Here is a 21328-nt window from a genome sequence, read left to right on the forward strand (position 1 = left end):
CTTCAGATTATCCAACTGAAAATAAACAAAAACAATAGTTTTCTGTTCAATTGAAATTAAGTAAAATATATACATATATAAACTCCTCAAAAAAAGTTTGGAAATCTGACTTTGATCGATGATCCCTCCTCGGTTTTAGTAAATATCAATGTGTTACTAATATCAATGAATAGAACAGTTAATTCTCTTTAAAATGATACCCTACATGATATGATTATGGTTCACATGGAGGTGCAGTGCCTTGAAATGTGGGGCAAGGTCAAAATTCAAAAGTTGCAAAATGACACAAATTGAAAGTCACTGTTCTTTTTTCCGTGGTGATGAGTGAGTTTCTCAGCGGTTCCTTTTGACTTTGATCGATAATTCCTCATCGGTTTTTAGTAAATATCAATGTGTAATTAATATCAATGAATAGATCATTTAATTTTCTTTAAAATGATACCCTACATGATATGATTATGGTTCACAATTTCACATGGAGGTGCAGTGCCTTGAAATGTGGGGCAAGGTCAAAATTCAAAAGTTGCAAAATGACACAATATTGAAAGTCACTTCTTTTTTCAGTGGTGATGAGTGAGTTTCTCAGCGGTTTCTTTTATTTTCATGCACCTTAACATAAACATTAACATGGAATCAAACACACCCCTGCACAAGCAAACACATAACAAACAAACATGCATGGGTATTTCAAACCACGACTCAAACCATGTTATCTCAGAGAACCATCACTACACTATACTACCATTGACACAGACAAAAGAATCATGTTCTGTATTGACCCTTCATGACTATTTCTGCTCGTTTTGCAGCTTTTCAATTCAGACCTCATCCAACACTTTTTAATCCTGCTCTTTTCGTGATGGCATGATCATAACAAGCATGGTATCATTTTAAAGATAATTAAATGATCTTTTGAATGATGTAAAATATGCATTGTTTAAAATTGGGAGTTGGATAAAATTAATGGCCAAACACAGATTTCCAAACTTTTTTGGAGGGGTTTATATATTTATGTAGTTCTATGTATAAAATCTTTTGTAAGGTTCGAAAAAATGCTATAAAGAGATGCGTAAGAAAAGAATTTTGAGGCTAATTGTGAGGCCTCTTTATATTTATGAACTTCCACATATGAGTTTTAAAAGAAAATTTTTATTCAGATTTGAAATATAAATTTTTGGAAAAGAAAATGTCCGTGTTTGCTTGGAATTGCCCACATATATATTGAAATTGCTGTACAAATTCTACCATTTTATACATGTAATTATATTTTTATATACACAAAGTAATAAATGGAAATAAAACACACCATGAGGTATAATATGATTATTTTATTTACAGTTTACTCATTCATTGCTAACTTTAAAATCATAGTCCATGATTTTATATCACTTTTTACCAAGTATGACGTGGTATTAGGCAGAATTCATCAAATCAATTTTATTCTTGCTGCAATATATATCGTTCAATGCAAACAAGAAAATTCACCATCACTATGATACGTCTTTAAAATTATTAAGATGATGATGATGATGATGGGTTCTTGTATCTCACAAATTTCAATGAAGGTAATTTGGTAAAGAATAGCAATAACATCTGATATGCAAAGACAGAGAGTTTGGTTTATGACCGCGGGGGGGGGGGGTATCACAAGGATTTAAAGGGATGGTCCAGGCTGAAAATATTTATATCTTAATACATAGAGTAGAATTCACTGAGCAAAATGCCGAAAATTTCATCAAGATCATATAACAAATAATAAAGTTATTGAAGTTTAAAGTTTAGAAATATTTTGTGAAAACAGTCATCATGAATATTCATTAGGTGGGCTGATGATGTCACATCCCCACTTTCCGTTTTCTTATGTTATTACATAAAATCATAATTTTTTCATTATTTCATACTTGTGTGAATAATATGTCTCCCTTATAATGAAATAAGTTGCAGCAATAAATATCTAATGCACTAAATCAGTTGTCAATCCAATTTTTCTAGTTCTTGGAGGAAAAAATTTGAATAAACCTAATTTCATGTAATAATATACAAAAGAACAAGTGGAGATGTGACATCATCAGCCCTCCTAATGAATATTCATGACAACTGTTTTCACAAAATATTGCTAAACTATAATATTAAATAACTTTGTTATCCGATTTTGATGAAATTTTCGGCATTTTCCTCAGTAAATTCTACTCTATTTATTAAGCTTTAAATACTTTCAGCCCGGACCATCTCTTTAAGTGTGTGTGTGTGAGAGTAGCACTTAATTCCAGGAGCGTGCAGTTTATACACATCGTCAGATTGATCAAATCATGCTCACAGGATGTGCGCCATTGCATATTAGTCAATGAGAGTGTGTGTTTAATATCATGTGAGCGGTGGCACTATGTAAGCTCAACTTAAAATCACACTTATATCTTTGTAAAACGCCCCCTGGGATCAAGTCTTTTGGCCAGAAAGGATCAGTATTTTAGAATTGTTTACCTCTCATGATCTTGAGAACAAAAACTTCCTATTACTGTCTTAAAACAGTAACTGCTGGGAAATGTTGTTTTTGAACTCTTTATCATATTAGAAATTGAAATTTACACCAACTGAGAAGCTTGTCCTAACAAAATAATGGCATTCTTTCACTTGTTAACCCATTGCATACTAGAACCAGGTAGCTCCTCTACAAACATTAGAAAATTCAGAATGCACTAATCATTGGGTGAAACTAAACTAATTTTCAACTTGAAGCCCCAGTCAAACAAATCACCATTATGATCAACAAAGAATCCCAGCATAATTGGTGTTCTAACATAGTTGGACGTATTGACCACTTTTTGCTAACAAATGCACAATATATGCTTAAAGTCTCAAATTCTAGTCCTTTTTGCTTCTATCGTGTCATGAATACATTACCCAATATTTATGAGGGGTGATGTAATGAGTTTGTCCACACAATTCTGTGTAGATAATTTTGGTGTAATTCTTTTAAAACAACTGCATTGTTGTTACTAATAACAAGAGTTCGATCTCTATGACAAAATTTGCTAATAACCACCTAAATGGCACCATTTCAATAGCTTATGATAGTTGTTTTGCATTTATAGTGTACAAAAATAGCGAATACGCACGAGTGCAATGGTATGAGAGAAAAATGCCCTGATCAACAAGGCAATTCTCTTGAATCACAAAATGCGAAATCTTTGTACCACTGCAAAAATATAAATATTCGCTATTTGTGTTGTACAACGCCTTCAAAGTTAGCGAAAAAAGGAACAATAATAAGTCCATTGCTACGTTAGTCCATAATTATCGTAAGCACAAAAGCAAAATCTCCCCAAGATTCAAGCCGCGCATTGTAGTAAACAGTTCACAAATTTGCATTTAGCTACATGTATAAAGTAGGCCCTACATTAATTAAGCACAATGAATTGAATCTTCTTTAACTTAACCATGCAATGGTACATTTAGGATGGTACGTATGTGATGGTACAAATGTTGGGCATTCAGCCTCTCATTTGCTTGCGTATGATGATTTAGGTGTTGTACAACATGTTCCAAGAAACAGGCTTCTGTCTACTCCTGTTTCAAGATAATTTTAAGCTGTAGAAAATGAGCGATATTTTTAAGAAAAAAAAATGAAGCTTTAACTATGCCTTGACCCTGTTATTTTTATTTTTTAAAATCAATAAAAACTAGGTAACACTACTGCTTCTTTTTTCTTGAACAGTCCCAGAATGAAATCATCCTTAATACATGTAAATTGATCTGACCAGCAGTCTTTGTAAAGGATCACAGATGATATCCACTGAAGAGAGTGATTTCTTTCGCAGTTGTTATAGGTAACAGAAAATGCATAAACAAGTAATTGTATGACGTTTTTTCTTGCAAAATTTCAGCATGGAAATCATTGCATATAAAACAACAAATAATCAAACAATACACACATACTTCTGTCTTTTCTGTCAACTAAGTAATATTCATGTATCAGGGATGCCAGAGTTCCGGCTATAGCCGGAATTCCGGCTTTTTCATTTTTTTTACCTTAAGTTCCGGCTGGTCGAGTTTTCTCAGGCCGGACAGAACTGTCAACGGCCAGATCCGGCCGTTCAATGAGATGTCTTTGCTCCGTACGGCTATTATATGTACCTAAGCTAATGTGCAAGAAAAAATCCTGTGATATAATGGAATTAGACTCGTACGAGCCAGTCAGTTAAACGCTAGTTTTAATCAAGGGTTTTGTGCGTGTGTGTGTATATGGTCGCATTTTGCTAGACTGCACTGTATGTATGTGATTGGTGGTGACTGATCGCTGTACATTATAACGTGTATGGATTCTGAACGTAACTTTGAATTTTGATAAAACAACTGTATTTGAGTCTAGTGTAATACCAATGCAATAGTGACATGGGTTGCATGGCCATGCATTCGCTGCGGGATGTGAATGCCTATACCGGCCGTACACTGTGTTTTCGCGCTCCCGTTCAATTCACGTTGTTATACTGAGCTGATTCTCCGTTTCGATTGTGGATTTAATAATAATTTTTCAACAAGTATGGATGTTGAAAGAGGAACCAACATTAAGCAAATAGACAGTGGAATCAAGAACAAATTCTAGTGGAAGTGGTTGGAGAACAAAGACAATAGTGGAACGTTTCTCTCGGATTATTTTCTGACTACAGACAGTACAGAGTACAGTAATTACGTGTATGTTGTTGTAGACTTCATCACGACATAAATATTTTTCATGAATTAATTGTAAGTTGAGGCTCTGCAACATAAAAAAATGCCCAAAACTTGAGCTAAATTTTTGGGAAAATGATCCCTAAAATAGGCTCAGATTGCATCAGAGACCATTTAGAACCCTAGAGCTAGAGCTGGACCCCGGCCGAATGGGACTTCGCGCTCATCATGTGCGCTTCGCGCACATAATTTACCTTCCAAAAAAAGTTCAGGCCCTGGGACCATTTGCCACTGGCATCCCTGATGTATGCAAGATCGTTTTTTTTATTCATCAGAGTTTTTCACTTCCACAAAGAAAATGAAATAGCACAATATCAATGTGTTCGAGAAATCCATCGCTAATCATTCAGCCTTTCATAAATTCCTGCTGAAGAGTTGATCGATTGTCATGGAATATAAATATAGAAATGTAGTGTCTTCAAAGAATCTATTTAGGATCTTCAAATTCCCCTGAGGCAAGGTTTTTAAGCTTTGGAAACTTGACCTTCTTAGCATCCAGCTGCTCCTGTGACCAGAGCAATAGTTTGAGGAGGTTGGTTAGTTTGGGAGTCGATTCCCGATTCTCGGCTTCCAAAATGGCTGCATTCAACTCACTTGCAACCTGATGGAGAAAAGAAGGGCGATCAATAGAATTAAAATCAACATGAAAAAATAGAATGTAGAGATATGACCATATCATACAGGGCACCAGGCCCCATTACTTAATTAGGATGTAGCTGGGAATTCCATTAAGTGATGCAAGATTGTATACAAGCTATTGTTTGTACTTTTTTGCACCATGTATTTTAAGGTTGATCATCATCATCATCAACATCATCGTCATCACCATCATCATCATTTTAAGACTGTAACCATACTGTAACCAAACTTTCCACATATTATAGTACAGAATACATAGAGACGGACAAAAGATGAAAAAGTTGGACCTTCCTTATACACAAGTATACCCAATGATCAAAATCTAATTTGAGAATACAAAAAAGATCAAGTAATGAAATTGGTTTGTCATGCAGCAAGCCATTCTTTTTCTGTTCAAAAATTGAAAATAAAATGGTTTCATAATGATATAAATATGGAAGACAGAAAATGATCCTGATCAATTATTCTTGTATAAAAAGCAAACAACAAAAACAAAACTGCACCCCATTGGATAACCTTTGACATAATTATATTTACACTGTATGCAATTGCTTCATTTTCCAAGATAGCTGATATTCAGCTGATGAATTGAAAAAAAAAGAAAGGTAATTTCAGGAGAAAATTGATGTTGTGAACGTTCGTAATAAAGTACCTTTTGTCTTTGTGAAGGATGAAGGAGATCAGAAAAAGGTGAGCATGCTGGGTCTTCAAACGCAAGCAATGCTAACGTTCTCTCTAGCTCCGGCAATACTTCCATACTCTCCTCTCCCCTCTCCGATAGATGCGTCTGTGCATATGTAAGTGCACCCTCCAAGTCCTTGTTACGTATCAGCTCTATTAGATGTTGTTGCTGTTATATAAAATCAGATTAAATAGTGAAAAAAATACGAGACTGAATGTGAATAATTGAAGATATAAAAATACTAGCCGAGCCTACACTAAATGAACATACCGCATTAATTTGTAATGAAAAATGGTTGATTTTCTTTATCATCTTTAGGGAAATATGGATAAGTCTTGGTAATTGGAAATTTACCCTCATACACAATACAAGAAGCAATGCTGCTTTACAAATCCTGTTTCGTTTGGATAGATAATCTTTACGAAAATGTGTCCTTGGCACACAAAGGGTTAACACCTGTGAAACTCAGAATTTGCCACCTACAGTACAATGGTTCATAAAAAGAGTCTAAAGAAATCGTTCCAATATCACATAAAATATTCACCATACTATGATAACATAAATGTTACAGGAACAGGTTTTGCTGGAACCCTTTGTAAAAAGTTATTTTATATGATCTGGCAAAACAACCCAAACTGGATTCTATGTGACGAGGTCTTTTTTTTTCTTAGTATAAAACAATGGTCTGCTGCTGAGCTCCACTGGAAAAAAAAATTGTCCAAGATTAAAAACAAATCATAACAGTTTGTTGATTGTTTCATGCTTGAAAAGAATTTCTAAATAAGACCTAATCTTTAAAGAGTGCAGCCAATTTTCTTGGCCACTTACCTGTAAATGAAAGTAGAGATATCTGTCGTTATCTAGTAGTTCTGGATGAAGGTCATTGACCTTTGCTATAGCATCTTCAATATGGCCATCTTGGATTGCTTCTCTTATCTGTATCCTTTCATTCAGTGTATCTAGATCTGTCATGGGTTTAGTACTGGACTCGGATTGGAATCGCTCGGCAGCCTCCTTGAACCCCTCTGTAAAATCGTGCACAAAATTTGAAATCATAAATATTATGGTACAATGAATACATCACTACAGAGATTTTAATGAAGCACTAAAGACAGTTCACTGATAAATTGCTTCATGAAATCAGCATTTCGATTACTTCACATTTTCACAAAGAAATTTAGCATGGTAAGTTGTCAAAGCTTGACTTCGATTTTGGATACTCTTGGTAAAGAATCAATGATAAGAATTATATTTAATGATTATCAGAATATTCAAATCTTACTACAGTGTAGTGGCAATTATATTTCACCCCCCACCTACCAACCACAAAAAAAATTACTGAATTTGCACAATTTATGAGATATCAATACCTGTAACTGCACTGCATATTAATAATTGAAATAAATTCAATAACACAAAATTAACCAGAAAGTCAAGACCACTTCAAGTTATTTCCGGTGCCCCAGTAAAGATAGGTCTTATTTTACAAGAAAGTGTTCAAAGCTTGAGATCTAGTATCCAATAGAGTATTGTCTCCTGGTTCAGGGCTATTTGGTTGCATGCATTGAATGCAACCTCTCTCCATTAAACTATACATGTATCTTGTTTCTGGTTTACTTTTGCAATTTTATCAAACGTTAGTCCACGTCAAACACTCACTATCTGATTCTGGGTTGCCAGTGACAATCAGGAGTAAAAAACTAGCGTATATAAATGTAACAAAGATTTAACTTGAAAAATATTGAATCAATGACTGCATCATAAACTTGCAACTTGTGACTACATAATTAACTTGCAGCATGTGTCTGATATCATTACCTAGAGTAAAATGCAATACTGATGATTCCAAAGAATAAAACATGCTAATTTTTGTTACCTGTGACTAGATAATTCATCACTAGTTTGTTCATGTCGCCCCTTGTAATATGAAGTCCTTGTAGTCTGTTCATCCAGGCCTCTTTTGATATATCAGTCATTGGACTCTTATTACTGGCCTGAAATAAAAAAAAAAAAAGTTGGATCAATCTACAGCAAGTAATGCATGATGAATTTCCATTAAGATTCAGCTCATTTTCATTTTCAGTGGCGTGGTAATAATAATATAGGGTATTTATATTGTGCACATATCCACCTTGTTATGTGCTCAAGGCACTTCTATATTACCCGGCTAAGCTAGGCGTTCATAGCGCACACAGCTTTTTAAGGAATTACTTCCTACCGGTACCCATTTACCTCACCTGGGTTGAGTGCAGCACATTGTGGATCAGTTTCTTGCCAAAGGAAATTACGCCATGGCTGGGATTCGAACCCACGACCCTCTGTTTCAAAGTCCGAAGGCTAATCCACTGGGCCACAACGCTCCACATAGTACATGGTACTGCATAGTGCCAACTGTCTGCAAATATGCATATCTGTATCTGTGCGATTCTAATCAGTCAAGGTGCCAGTCCAAAAATGAGGAATGTCCCCTAAAACAAGGACCTCATACACCAAGGCAAATCATGTCTTGATAAATTGAGATCGTCCAATGAGTACCGTACATTTTTTTTCACTTTCCCCTGGGGGACATAGACAACATTTAATGGTTATTGAATGTGTTAAAAATAAATATTGTAAACTCAATTACCCCAGTTCATGGTCTATTTTTCATAGCTTGCCATCTTTCTACAAATACAATCTTGTTATGAAACACAACATTTGTTTATATGGACTAGAGCACTCAATTGGTGTAGGCAAGATTTTGGCACTTGACAGGTGAATTAGCTTTCCAAGATGAGTGTGGAGAAATCATTATAAACAAAGACAATTCCTATAACTTAGTTAGAAACAGGGAGATCCTTATTTTTAGACCAGTGCCTTAGTGCTGCTTAATAGTAATGAAAAAAACAACTCTCAGTCGCATCTTGCAGGATTGGTGTTGCTGTAAACCAGACCTGCCCACCTCTGAAAAAAAAGTGTATTCTGTGATAAAAAAGTGTATTTTTCCCCCAAAAAGTGTATTGCATAATAAAATGCGTGGTGCACTCGCTCATTGCGGTGCTCAAGCTGCATGCAAGCTAAAAAGTGCACTATATCTCACCCTGGTTTTAACAAAATGATTGAAAAAAACCAAGTTACCTGAAATTACATTGATCTAATAACCATATTTGTGTAAGTTTTATGAAATAGAGACATATAGAGACGTACTGCCGTATTTTGATTGCAAAAACGTAATGGTTGGCAGGTCTGGTAAACTACATCTTCATGAGCTTGTGTGAGGAGTTATGGAAGCTCAAAGTGCTTACTTTGCCAATATTTATCTATACTTCTTTTAACCCTAATTCTCCCGAGGGGGGGGGGGGGCCATAATGGCCCCCCCCCCCTCGACAATTTTCGTGATATATCTGCTGCGCAAAATTTTTTGACCTGGCCGCTCACTTACTTTTTACTTTCAAGTCTCGTGCACATTTTGAGATCAAATTTGTGACGCCCGGCTACGTGGTTAGGACATCATGCAACATTATGTAAGTGCATGTCAGACCCCAAATTGCTCATAAACGTGATTTCATGTACAAGTCCAATGCAGATTGTGTATTAGCCAAAATTCATAAATGTATCATTATTTCTACTTTTACTGATTAAACTTAATTAATTTTGCCATGTTTATGATCAGAATTAAGTCTGGAACGAATTCCATCGAAAAAACAATAAAAAAACAAAAATTGAAATCAAAGAAATACATAAGAAATTAAAAAAACAATAAAATACATAAGAAATCGGTCTTGGTACCAGAATTTTTTTCATTCATAATTGTTAGGAATGCTATAAAGGTATATTTTCACCAAAAAATAGCATTCTAGGAGCTTTATTTAGTGAGAGCAAAAAGTATGATTTCATGAATAAATTAGCATAATTAATTCATATAAAATAAAAATATATGAATTCAGTGAAATTTACCAATGCAACTGTGTAGATTACGTCATTCTCTACCATCATGCAAATTTTCGTTGTGATCGCGCAATGTGCGGCTGAGATCTTAAGGGGGGGCCATAATGCCCCCCCCCCCCCCCCCCCCCCCCCCGGAATGACAAGAATCAAAATACGGTACCCCGGGAGATTTAGGGTTGAATTTGTCTGTTACTGGCATTTGTATCAAGTCTTCTGGTAGACTATTCCAGTCATTTAATACTCATCTACTAAAAGACTCATTTCTCACATCCAGTTTGCTATGGAATTTCAATATTTTCATTAGTTACCTTTCGCTGAGCTTCTATCAAACCTGAAGAAATGGTCTGGAAAAATGTCAACCAATCAACGCATAATATGGTGGACCATGACATTCACTAAAAGCTTGAGTCGAAATAGTAAAATAATATTGAAGGAGTACTTTTAGAATATTGTAATGCAACTTGATTGCCCTCTGTTAGAATGAGACATCTGCTAGAATTATAACTTTAATTTTAAACTAGCAGAGCCAGTGGAAAATGCCACGGGCGCGAGCTGTATGATAATTATTTGCCATTACATGGTAAATGAGTGGTGAAATCATTCAGAGGAATTTTTTCTACCATCAGAACTATTTTGTTTTTCATCAAGGTATTCTCAAAGAGAAAATCAAGAAAAGGAAGGTGAATAGAAATAGGCCTTGTGAACTGATTTGAAAAATAGATCAATTTATTCCATATAGCCTCACTTTCTTTCTTCTTGTCTTTCCCGCCACCCATTCCTATTCAAATTTAACATACTTTGATTAATTCCCCCCCCCTATTCACTCATTTATTGGTACTTTAAGATGATCTTAATTCTCTTTTCTTCTGTTTTTCCTTTCTTCTCTTTATGTCCTTTACTTCCCTGTTTCTCGTTTAACTTTTTTTTCTTCCCGGTCCATATTTACTCTTTTCTTCCTTTTTCTCTTTGCCCAGATTGTACCCTTCCCCCTCCTGTTCTTATTTTTAATCCTCAGCAGCCCGGCCATGTTATTATTTTTTTCTTTTCCCATATTATTATTTCCAATTCAGCTTTTCCCCTAGCATTTTAGGCCATTCCGTAACCCCACCTCCCTTCATTTTGCTTTTACCGCTTTCTCATTCCATTATTGTCATTTTTCAATTCATTTTCCCATTTTCTTTCACTTCTTCATATTTCAAGATGATCTGTTCTTTCTTACAAGTTACATGTTCTTCTTTCCATCCAAAAGACATTGAAATAATTATGAACACCAATAAAAAATACATTACCGGGTAATTCATATTTGTATTTCTTGCGTCATACCTGATGAATGAAATAAATAAACTCAATTTTTCACACACAGCCTCACATAATTTCCTTTTTACTTTTTAGTCAGATACAGTCAGACAGGTTGACCTTGTTTACTCCATTCAAACCCTATTTTCGCCTAAACAAATTACATTTAAAAGATAATTTGCAAAATCATCACAAGTATTCAATAAAAATTCAGAATATTGAAATATGTCAAAATTATTTAGATACGTCTATTTTCATTTTTGGACAAGGGTCTCTTTCGTTGAAATATCAATAAAAGGTGTCCTTAAAAGGACACGTACCATGTTATGAAAATAATTAAATTTTGATTTACCCTGTCCCAGTTATTTTTGTGGATCTTTAAAGTTGTTTCTCCTTTTTTACGTCTCATAAAAGTAAGCTTCATACATCAATTCTACAAACTGTAATAAATACAAAATTATTGGATCTCTATTTATTGAAATATACGATTTTATGAAAAGTCGTCATTCCGTAAATTATTAAAAGGTTCAGGTGAAGATGAAGACTCAATTTTTTGCTGAACTTTCGATATTAAACGATGTTGCGGACTTGGAAGACAAAATTGCCTTCATGAAACGGAAAGCGCTGATTTGTCGCCAAATTTCACATCACAGAAGAATGGTCTTTGAACGTTTCTACGTATCGCTCATCTAGTCATGAAATGTCTATTACTACTAGAGTCTAGAATCTACTTTCTCTAACGTTAGATTAGCTACTCCCATGGGCACTAGATCGTGCTATCGGGCATGTGCACAAATAGTCAATGCGTTGAGTTGGCCCCAAGTGTTCTTGCATAGTTTGAGTGGTTCGTTTAGTTATGTTTAGCAGTATCTTCACATTTTCTGGCAGCCGAGTTGATGGTCAATCAATGTGAAATGTTTCCACGGCTCCTTCCTAGGACCTATCGGAAGTTAAACACACTCCTACGGCAGATTGAAGATTAAGGGCAAATAAGAGATGCTATCAGCAGTCTCTATACCCAAGAACTATCCCAAATTGAATAAACTCCCTGATACTGTAAGGGAAGCTACACCAATCCCAAAATTCAAACAACTTCTTTAACTCTTTGCCCGCCACGTACACTATCCCCCCTGCGCCACATTAATTTTGGGGTGCCACATTCAGAGGGGGTTTGCTTGCACTGTCTTATTCAACTTGCAATAACTTTTTACTGGTTTGTCGTATTGAAAAAAAATGTGTAGCAAAGTTTTAGAGAAATAAATATACTTGCCAATGGTATCATTTTTGCTATGTATAAAATCATTGATTTTGAGAATTTTAACTTTACATTCTGTTTCCAATTTTTCGTTTAGGAGGGTATTTTATACCTCTTATATTTAATACTTCCTAATGAAGGTTAAATTTCTAAGTTAGTCCATTGAAAAGATGTGTTCGTTAGCTTTCATTACATACCAAATCCATGTCTTTATGGTCATTATGAGCTAAGCAGTTTAGGATTGAAATGGGGCATTCAAAAAGAGTAAACTGACAATGAACTAAACTCTTCTATTGAAATTGTCCCTGGCTACTTCTCAATAGACTTGGGAGACTTCCCGTCTATTGATACTTTGATCCCCTTATTGTTATAGGGAGGTGGCAATTTGTATCATTCTTTTATTACAAGGAAAGCAGTGCAAGCTATTGAAAGCTCATCGAAATATATCCTAAAGCAGTTCAAAAAACTCAATTTTACGCGAAAAATCTCTATGTAAACAAAGTCGGCGAAAGCTATAACACGAAAGCTAGATTCGTAAACAATGCAATACACGCGTCGCTACTGTATGTGTGTGCACACAATTACAATTAAATGCGTTCCGTATGCATTGTGTGCGAACTGTGACTTGAGTCGTCGTTGGCAGTCCGCTGTATGTGCCACGAGTCGTCCGTGGCGGGCAAAGAGTTAAAAGATCCAAATAAATCAAGTACACATCCGACTTTATGCACTGTTGCCATAATTGTACGAGATAGCCACACCAGGCATTTGTACATCAACCAGCCAGATCCAGGATAATTAAAGCCTATTTTGGGCCACTAGCCTATGCTACAGTAATGAGTGTACAGTGAGGCATGATAGAACTTCAATTAGAAGTTCTAATTTTTGTGAATACAATCTTATTTGTTTTGCTACTTTCTCAGAAGTTTATATAGATCTTTTCAGAAGTTTAAATAGATCTAGGGAAAACCTGTAACTTTTAAGTACTTTTTCTTCTGTTACTTTTGTTTTAGGACTTGAACTTTGAAGATTTATTTTATGACAAATTAAGAGCTTTCTGAATTTTGTGGTCTAGATTCTAACTTAAGAACGTTACCGTAGACATATGGCAAGTAAAAGTTCCCCTAAGACAAGTCTGCGCAGTCTCCCTTGTCTGTGCACACGCGTTTCTCCGTGAAGAAGATACGCAATGAACACAAACTTTACACATGGCATGCAATACACACTCATCCCACTTGTTCACTGCAACCACCCTGCCTGTGGGGAATCTACAGGTTGGACTATGGCATGCCAATTACTTCTTGTGAAGGCCTCAAAATGCAGCCTTTTTCATAAAAATCCCTGAATCGCGTGCAAAGTGAATGGGTGCGCATAGCCTGGAGGCGTCTGGGGAGTGAAAGTAATATACTCTACGTATGGTCACTTCCCGAACGCCTGGCGTTTGTACATATAGGCTCCCACACACCGAAGAAAAATGCAACTATAAAAATGCGCCAAACTGCTAGTTATGTTTAGAATCTGAAGTTAAAACTTCTGTAAATGGGTAAAAATATTGGTTGGCAACGTTTGGCAAAAAATGGATAGTTATGGTTACAAAATGACGCCAAAATGACATGAAGTAATAAAAGTAGAAGAGAGTTTACTTACACTTGTTGACATCGCCATCTTTGATCCTTTGTTAATGCAACCTAGTTACGTGACGCGTATAGAGGGCGGCAAAATCATGAGCGGTGCTAGATTAAAAAGTGCTAAAATGTCCCGCTTCAACCACTGAACTAGAAATACGTGGAAGTCATGTTCACCCAAGCAAAACATCGCCGGCGAACTCGATAAGTCACGTGACCGCCGCCATTTTGCTAGGTCAATTGTTCGAGAACGCGCCGTAAAAGGCAATTGAAAGATATGTTTTCTCTATGTATTTCTAGTTCAGTGGTTGAAGCGGGACATTTTAGCACTTTTTAATCTAGCACCGCTCATGATTTTGCCGCCCTCTATACGCGTCACGTAACTAGGTTGCATTAACAAAGGATCAAAGATGGCGATGTCAACAAGTGTAAGTAAACTCTCTTCTACTTTTATTACTTTATGTCATTTTGTAACCATAACTATCCATTTTTTGCCAAACGTTGCCAACCAATATTTTTACCCATTTACAAAAGTTTTAACTTCAGATTCTAAACATAACTAGCAGTTTGGCGCATTTTTATAGTTGCATTTTTCTTCGGTGTGTAGGAGCCTATATGTACAAACGCCAGGCGTTCGGGGAGTGACCATACGTAGTCGTAGAGTATATTACCGTATGGGTACTAGTATTCAACCCGGCATAATTCAAAGATTTTGACATATTCCCCAAAATATTTAGAAATAGGGAATTTATCTTAATTTCATACCTTTGTTATTTCCAGGGTAATCTGTTGTCGATATTTTCTTTGTCAATCTGTCGACTGTATGCGCGGAGGATCGAATTATGCGGCGATGGCCTTTTGCACTGAATGGTACTAGTATTCAACCTAGTGAGGATTGATAGCAAATCTCAAAAGGGTTTAGATTGCTAAATTAGATCTAGATCTATGTAAGTCTCTGGCTTTGATTAATTCCCTGTTTGGTCTCATCTCAAATGGTCTAGTCCATAGTCGGATGGGACAAGAGCAGATTGAGAGACAGGGCCATCTTTCATCGCTAGGTTGAATACTAGTGCCGACGGGTTGAATACTAGTACCAAAATCCGTCGCCGTATAATTCGATCGCCCGCGCACACAGTCAACTTGTTGAAGAAAAAAATAACGGAAAAAGAATAACCAGCATTTGCTCTTGGAAATAAGACGGGTCTGAAATTCAGGTAAATTCTATATTTCTATAAATTTGAGGAAACTCTCCAAACGGGTTGAATACTAGTGCCCTTACGGTACTTTCACTCCCCAGACGCCTCCAGGCTAGGTGCGCAGACATGGGGCACCTTTTTTTGTTCAATCTGAAACTAAAGTAAAGTGAAAATGGTGGCCTGAGCTGAGGTTTTTTCCAAGTAAATCATATATTTCTTTCAAATTTTTATAAGATATTTGGCACACTAACTCTAATTGATGTAAGGAACATTATCTACTGAAATGTTTTGTGAAATAAAAAGAAATTCATGTTAAATCTTAACTCAAATCGTTAGGTTTCCCAGGCTTGGGGACCACTATCATAGTTCATACATCAAAATTTCATCCGTATGGGACTGAACAGACATAGCCTTGGCTTAATTCTGAGATTAGTGAGTGAGAATCGCAGGTATACTGTGAAAATCAGTCAAATAATGTGTTCTATACATACCATGATTTCGCAGTTGAAGTATATATTTGGCTTCCGAATATTTTCTACCTCTGCTTTATTAAAATATGTAATTTAGAAATCTCGGCAGTTTATTTTGATGCTTGCCTTTGTGCGAAACGTCTTTGATTGACGTTCTCTTTCAGCTGATGATTATCGATCACCGGCACCAAGTACCATGTACCAGCTGCAGCTGCGCTGCGCTGGCGAACTGCACAATTTTTATCTGAATAACGCACCCCCCCCCCCCCGGCCCCCGGCCCGCGCCCCATGCATAGGCGGCGGAAGCGGGGGGGGGGACGGGGGGACCTGTCCCCCCTAAATTTGAGGTGGGGGACGCTCCCCCCCCCTAAATTAATATTTGATAACCTTTTTTTTTTTTTTTTTTTTTTTGCTTGTCAATTTTGTTTCCTGCGTGGTCCCCCCTAAAATTTTGGTTGATAACCTTTTTTTTTGCTTGTCAAAAAATTTGGGTGGTCCCCCTCTAAATTGTTTGGCTTCCGCCGCCAATGGCCCCATGCATGGATGCCTGTGCGCGGCCGGCGGTGCGGCTCAAAGATGGGAAGAAAAAGAAAAAAGAAGAAATGAGGAGGGGGGGGGGAAGGCGAAAGTGAAAAGGAGGAAGAAAATGGAGTAAAATAAGGGGGTAAGAAATGGAAAAAATAGGAAAAATTTCTGCTCGCGCTTTGAGGTTTCATGAATTTTATGAGATTACTGTTCATATTGTAAAAATCTGTCATAAAATTTGATTTCTGTAATAAAAATGTCAATTTTTTGCTTGCTCGCTTTGCTCGCTCGAACATTAAAAAAAAAATCTGCCCGATATATATATATATATATATATATAGTGTGAAAGAAATGGATGAGGAGAACAATGGTAGACGTAGCTTAAATCAAGGTTCCCCAGAGCTGGCCTTTGGAAAAATTGGTGATGACGAAAAAATGTCTCTGCCGGGAATCGAACCCGGGTCCCAGATAGCTCTGGGGAACCTTGAGATAAGCTACGTCTACCATTGCTCTCCTCATCCATTTCTTTTACACAATATTTAAATAAAAGAGTTGCCAAAGTTGTTGTACATATAAACCTCACACATTTATATATACATCCGATATACATGTTTATAGTATACAGTGCATCCCAGAAAAAACGAAAGCGAGATTTATCGATGATTTATCATAACTTAATCACAAATAAATTAGACAAATGGTCTACCATTGTAAAGCTTAGAATCTCCTCTTTCATCTGAAATTACTTGGATTATTTCTCATTCACGCATGAGTGAGCAAAAACAAATTGAAGAGAGGATACCAAAAAGTAACTTGGCGGGCTGTTTCTAGGTTTCAAAAAGTAAATCACATCTTTAAAAAGTTCAATATCTGCTCTTTAATTTAATACCTCAATTACAGAAAATGGTCAAGAAATAACAAAGTTCTGGATATTTGAATTTCAACAATTTCATAATTTGACTTACAGGCTATAGCGTCCAGACTCTTGTTGACGATCAGCCTTTTGTTAACCGTGAGATAGCTTCTGTAGGAAACCGGTGAAAACATGTTTATTTAAATAAAATTATGGAAATACAGGTCAAGTCCACCCCAGGAAAATGCTGACTTAAAAAAATAGAGAAAAATCCAACTAGCATAGTGCTGAAAATTTCATCAAAATCGGATGTAAGATAAGAAAGTTATGACATTACAAAGTTTCGCTTATTTTTCACAAAACAGTGATATGCACAACTAGGTGAGTCAGTCGATGATGTCCATCACTCACTATTTCTTTTGTTTTTTTATTGTTTGAATTATACAATATTTCATTTTTTTGAGATTTGACAATAAGGACCAACTTGACTGAAACATTTAGTATTAAACAATGCTAATATGCCACATGTTCAAAGAATTAATCGTTGTATCACTTGCCAATGAGGAGAAAATTAGAATATTTCATATTTGACATAATGAAATACAAAAGAAATAGTGAGTGGATGACGTCATAGTCTCCTCATATAACTGTTTTGTGAAATTCAGCGAAACTTTCAAATGTCATAACTTCCTTATTTTACATCCGATTTTGATTAAATTTTCAGTGTTATGCTTGTTGGATTTTTCTCTTTTTATTCAAATCAACTTTTTATTGGGGTGGACTTGTCCTTTAAATAAAAGAGCAGATATTGAACTTTTAGGCATGTGATTTTCTTTTTGAAATTCAGATACCCCCGCCAAATGAGTTTTTGGTATCCTTTCTTCAAGTTGTTTTTGCTCACTCATGTGTGCATGGGTGTCGATCACGGGGGGGGGTGGGGGATATATCCCCCCCAATATTTCAAGTGGGGGGGGGTGGCCTGTATTATCATCCCCCCCAATAATTTAGGGTAGAAAAATTATAATAATGATGATGAAAAAATGAAAAGTTTGATCATGATGATTATAGTGATGATTATAGTATGCCATCAATCAGTTTGTTTCTCTCACAATTTGTGTATATTGTTATTAAATAAAAACATTCTTTTTCAGGACTATTAAACAGATGGGTGGAGGTTCAAGATGAAAAAGAATGAAATGTTTATGTATATGAAATTTTTTAACACATAACATAAAAGGACCCCAACGAAAAAAGACTTTTGGTGTTCCATCCCACCAATGGTGAATAAATTAATTTTAATACATTAATTAATTCAAAAGGGTGGAACAATAAACGGGAGTAAAAGGGTGGCAAGATAAATCGTCTAAGGAATGACCATATAGATATTACAGTAATAGCTCTATGGAATGACGGTAAGCCCGATGGCGCACGAGAAGCCACACAGTTTGTAATTTGTGCTAGTCTTAATTGGTCCGAATCTGCATGTTATCATCATGCATTAAGAAAAAAGATATTGCCAGTCGGGTTAGATTTAAGAGAGAAGTTGTATACACAAAGGCGTCGATCGGGGGGGGGGGCAGGGGGGGGCGATCGCCCCGCCAATGAAAATATTTGGGGGAACATATCGTTTTGCCCCCCCTCCCAATAATTCCGCATGTGCAACTAAAAATAAAATAAGATTGTAATGCTACACTGAAACCAGCAAGCGAGATTGAGATACCAACTCGATTTTGATTTAAAATCGTGCTCAAAATGTCTGCTTTTCAGATTGGAATATAAAAAATTTCAGCTCGCGCTTCGCGCTCGCATCATTTCTGTACCAAAACCCCATACTTTTCATGATTAAATAGGTGAATAGAATGTCCCTTTTTCAGTTCTATACCTCAAAAGAACACCCGCTTCGATTTGCAATAATCTTTTGTTGGATATATATCTTGTTCTTTATTAAAAGCGTCCATTAAACTGTCTTTTTTCCAGATCGAAATATCAACATTTTCAGCTGGCGCTTTGCGCTCGCATCTATTGTTCTTCTAGATACCCATCTTAATAATTGGTACCAAAAATGCTTAGAATATCAAGCTTTCACGTCAGAAATAAAGAAATTTGAGCTCGCTCTCTAGTGAGATACATGTATCTATGCTCCTCATGAGTTACTACAAACAAACCTAAACAGGTACATTTTTCCTGTTTTCATGTCATACTAAAAAATTTCAGCTCGCGCTTCGCGTCGCATGTTGAATGTTGATTCATGATTTTGCCCCCCCCCCCCATCTGAAAAATGGATCGACGCCCCTGTGTATACATCATGCTCAATAAACTATGAACATGGTCCAGACAATTTGTCATTTTTTCTTTCGTATGAGTTTAGAATAGGCTTACTTGTAACACAAATTGAATTTTCAAAAAATAAATATAAGTACACTATAACAATGAAGGAATTTACAAGAACACCATGCATATCAATCACTCCCAAATGTCCTAACTTGTGATTTTAGTGGGGTAATGTTGAAAGATCTCCATCCACAAGAACTTTTGTGTCAATCATCCCCCCCAACCAAGAATACCGATCGACACCCATGCATGTGTGAATGAGGAATAATCTAAGTAATTTCAGGTAAAAGAGGAGATTCTAAGCTTTACATTGGTAGGCCATTTGTCTATTGTATTTATGATTAAGTTATGATAAATCATCGCTAAATCTCGGTTTCGTTTTTTGTGGGACGCACTGTATATATATATATATATATATATATGTATATATATATATATATATATATGTATATATATATATATATATATATATATATATATATATATATATATATATATATATATATATATATATATATATATATATATATATATATATATATATATATATATATATATATATATATATAGGACTACAGTCAGTCTGCAAGCCCCTCTGTTAATGAGCAAATGAGCAAGATTTATCCAAGTCCTCTCGTGGTTGAATTCATGTCCCTGCAAAATCTCGTGAATTGTGAGACTTTGTTCCTCAAAGAGTTTAACCACTTTTTCTTTGAGTAAAATTGATTATTTTTGTACCATATGAAAGAGTAAACGTTACTCTTTTATACTGATCATTTCTTTTGAATAAAATATTTTGATAAATAAGTGAGTTTTAGGCATGAATAGATGCCTCAAACGGATTTGTTTTCCTCTCTTTTCTCTTGCAAATTGTGCAAAATTTTGTGTTTTAGGCACAAACATTATTTATATCTCTATAAAAACTCTTTACTTTCTTACTATGTGACTCTTGATAGGTGGCACCTTAATTTTAGATGTGTCAGCAGCCATCAGCTTTTTCCAACAAAATGCAACTAGACGAGATTTCTGAAATTTCTGAGTAGCATAAAATCCACGCAGAGTTCTGATTCGGGTTGAATAATGTTTTCAAAACAACAGGCGCGGGTAATTTGAAGAGATTACCATATGGTGAGTGTGACCTTGCTGAGGCCCAGTGCGGGAACATTGGAATTTGCGTGGGTGTGTGGTCTCTATGACCAATAAGAGCGCAGTATTCTGGTTTTTAAACTGCTAAATGTACTTGGCCTATGAAAAGCTGCATGGCTGCTGACCCATCTAAGATACCTCTTCTTATAAAAATTATATCATATTAAAGCTTAGATCTTCAGCTTTATCATAATCTAAAAATTATTTGAGCCCAACCAGAAATTAAGTGTAAAAACAACAAGTTTTGTTGCATGAAAATAATTATTTTGGTTCATGTTTTAGATCAAAAGTTTCACCTATGTTTCATTTTTTTTATCCAGACACATGATCGTTCTTCTTTATAATGATACCAAAAGTATGAAATTTGGTCATTATTTAGAGCAGCAATGGCCGAATAAAGAGGTGTTTTTGTCCTCACCAAGCTCATTAACAATTAAAAAAACCCTCTGGTCATGAATATCACTTGGATTATAAAAGAAGCCACTTTTTGAGGGCTTAATTGCCGACTGACTGACTATATTATGAGGGGGTCGTAGCTGTACTCCTTTGTTTTTAAAGCTTATTGCAACTAGTATCTAGTATCAGTGCATGGCATACCTTGGGTCACGGCATGGGGGGGGGGGGCACCATCAGCAAAAGATTTGAGTCATTTATGGGC

At 35.8% G+C, this 21328-nt stretch overlaps 1 protein-coding gene across 1 annotated transcript; it reads right to left on the reverse strand.

The window, feature by feature from the left end:
• Nucleotides 1-1308: 1308 nt before the first annotated feature.
• On the reverse strand, nt 1309-15998 carry LOC129254201 (glucose-induced degradation protein 8 homolog). Its single transcript, XM_054892659.2, has 5 exons — nt 15837-15998; nt 7926-8043; nt 6878-7074; nt 6020-6217; nt 1309-5329 (listed from the first exon to the last, which is right to left on the reverse strand). The coding sequence occupies exons 1-5, from the start codon at nt 15837-15839 to the stop codon at nt 5156-5158; spliced, it is 690 nt and encodes a 229-aa protein (XP_054748634.1). The 5' UTR covers nt 15840-15998; the 3' UTR covers nt 1309-5155.
• Nucleotides 15999-21328: the final 5330 nt, after the last annotated feature.

This window comes from Lytechinus pictus, chromosome 2 (assembly GCF_037042905.1).
Source record: "Lytechinus pictus isolate F3 Inbred chromosome 2, Lp3.0, whole genome shotgun sequence".
NCBI classification, from domain to species: Eukaryota; Metazoa; Echinodermata; class Echinoidea; order Temnopleuroida; family Toxopneustidae; genus Lytechinus; species Lytechinus pictus.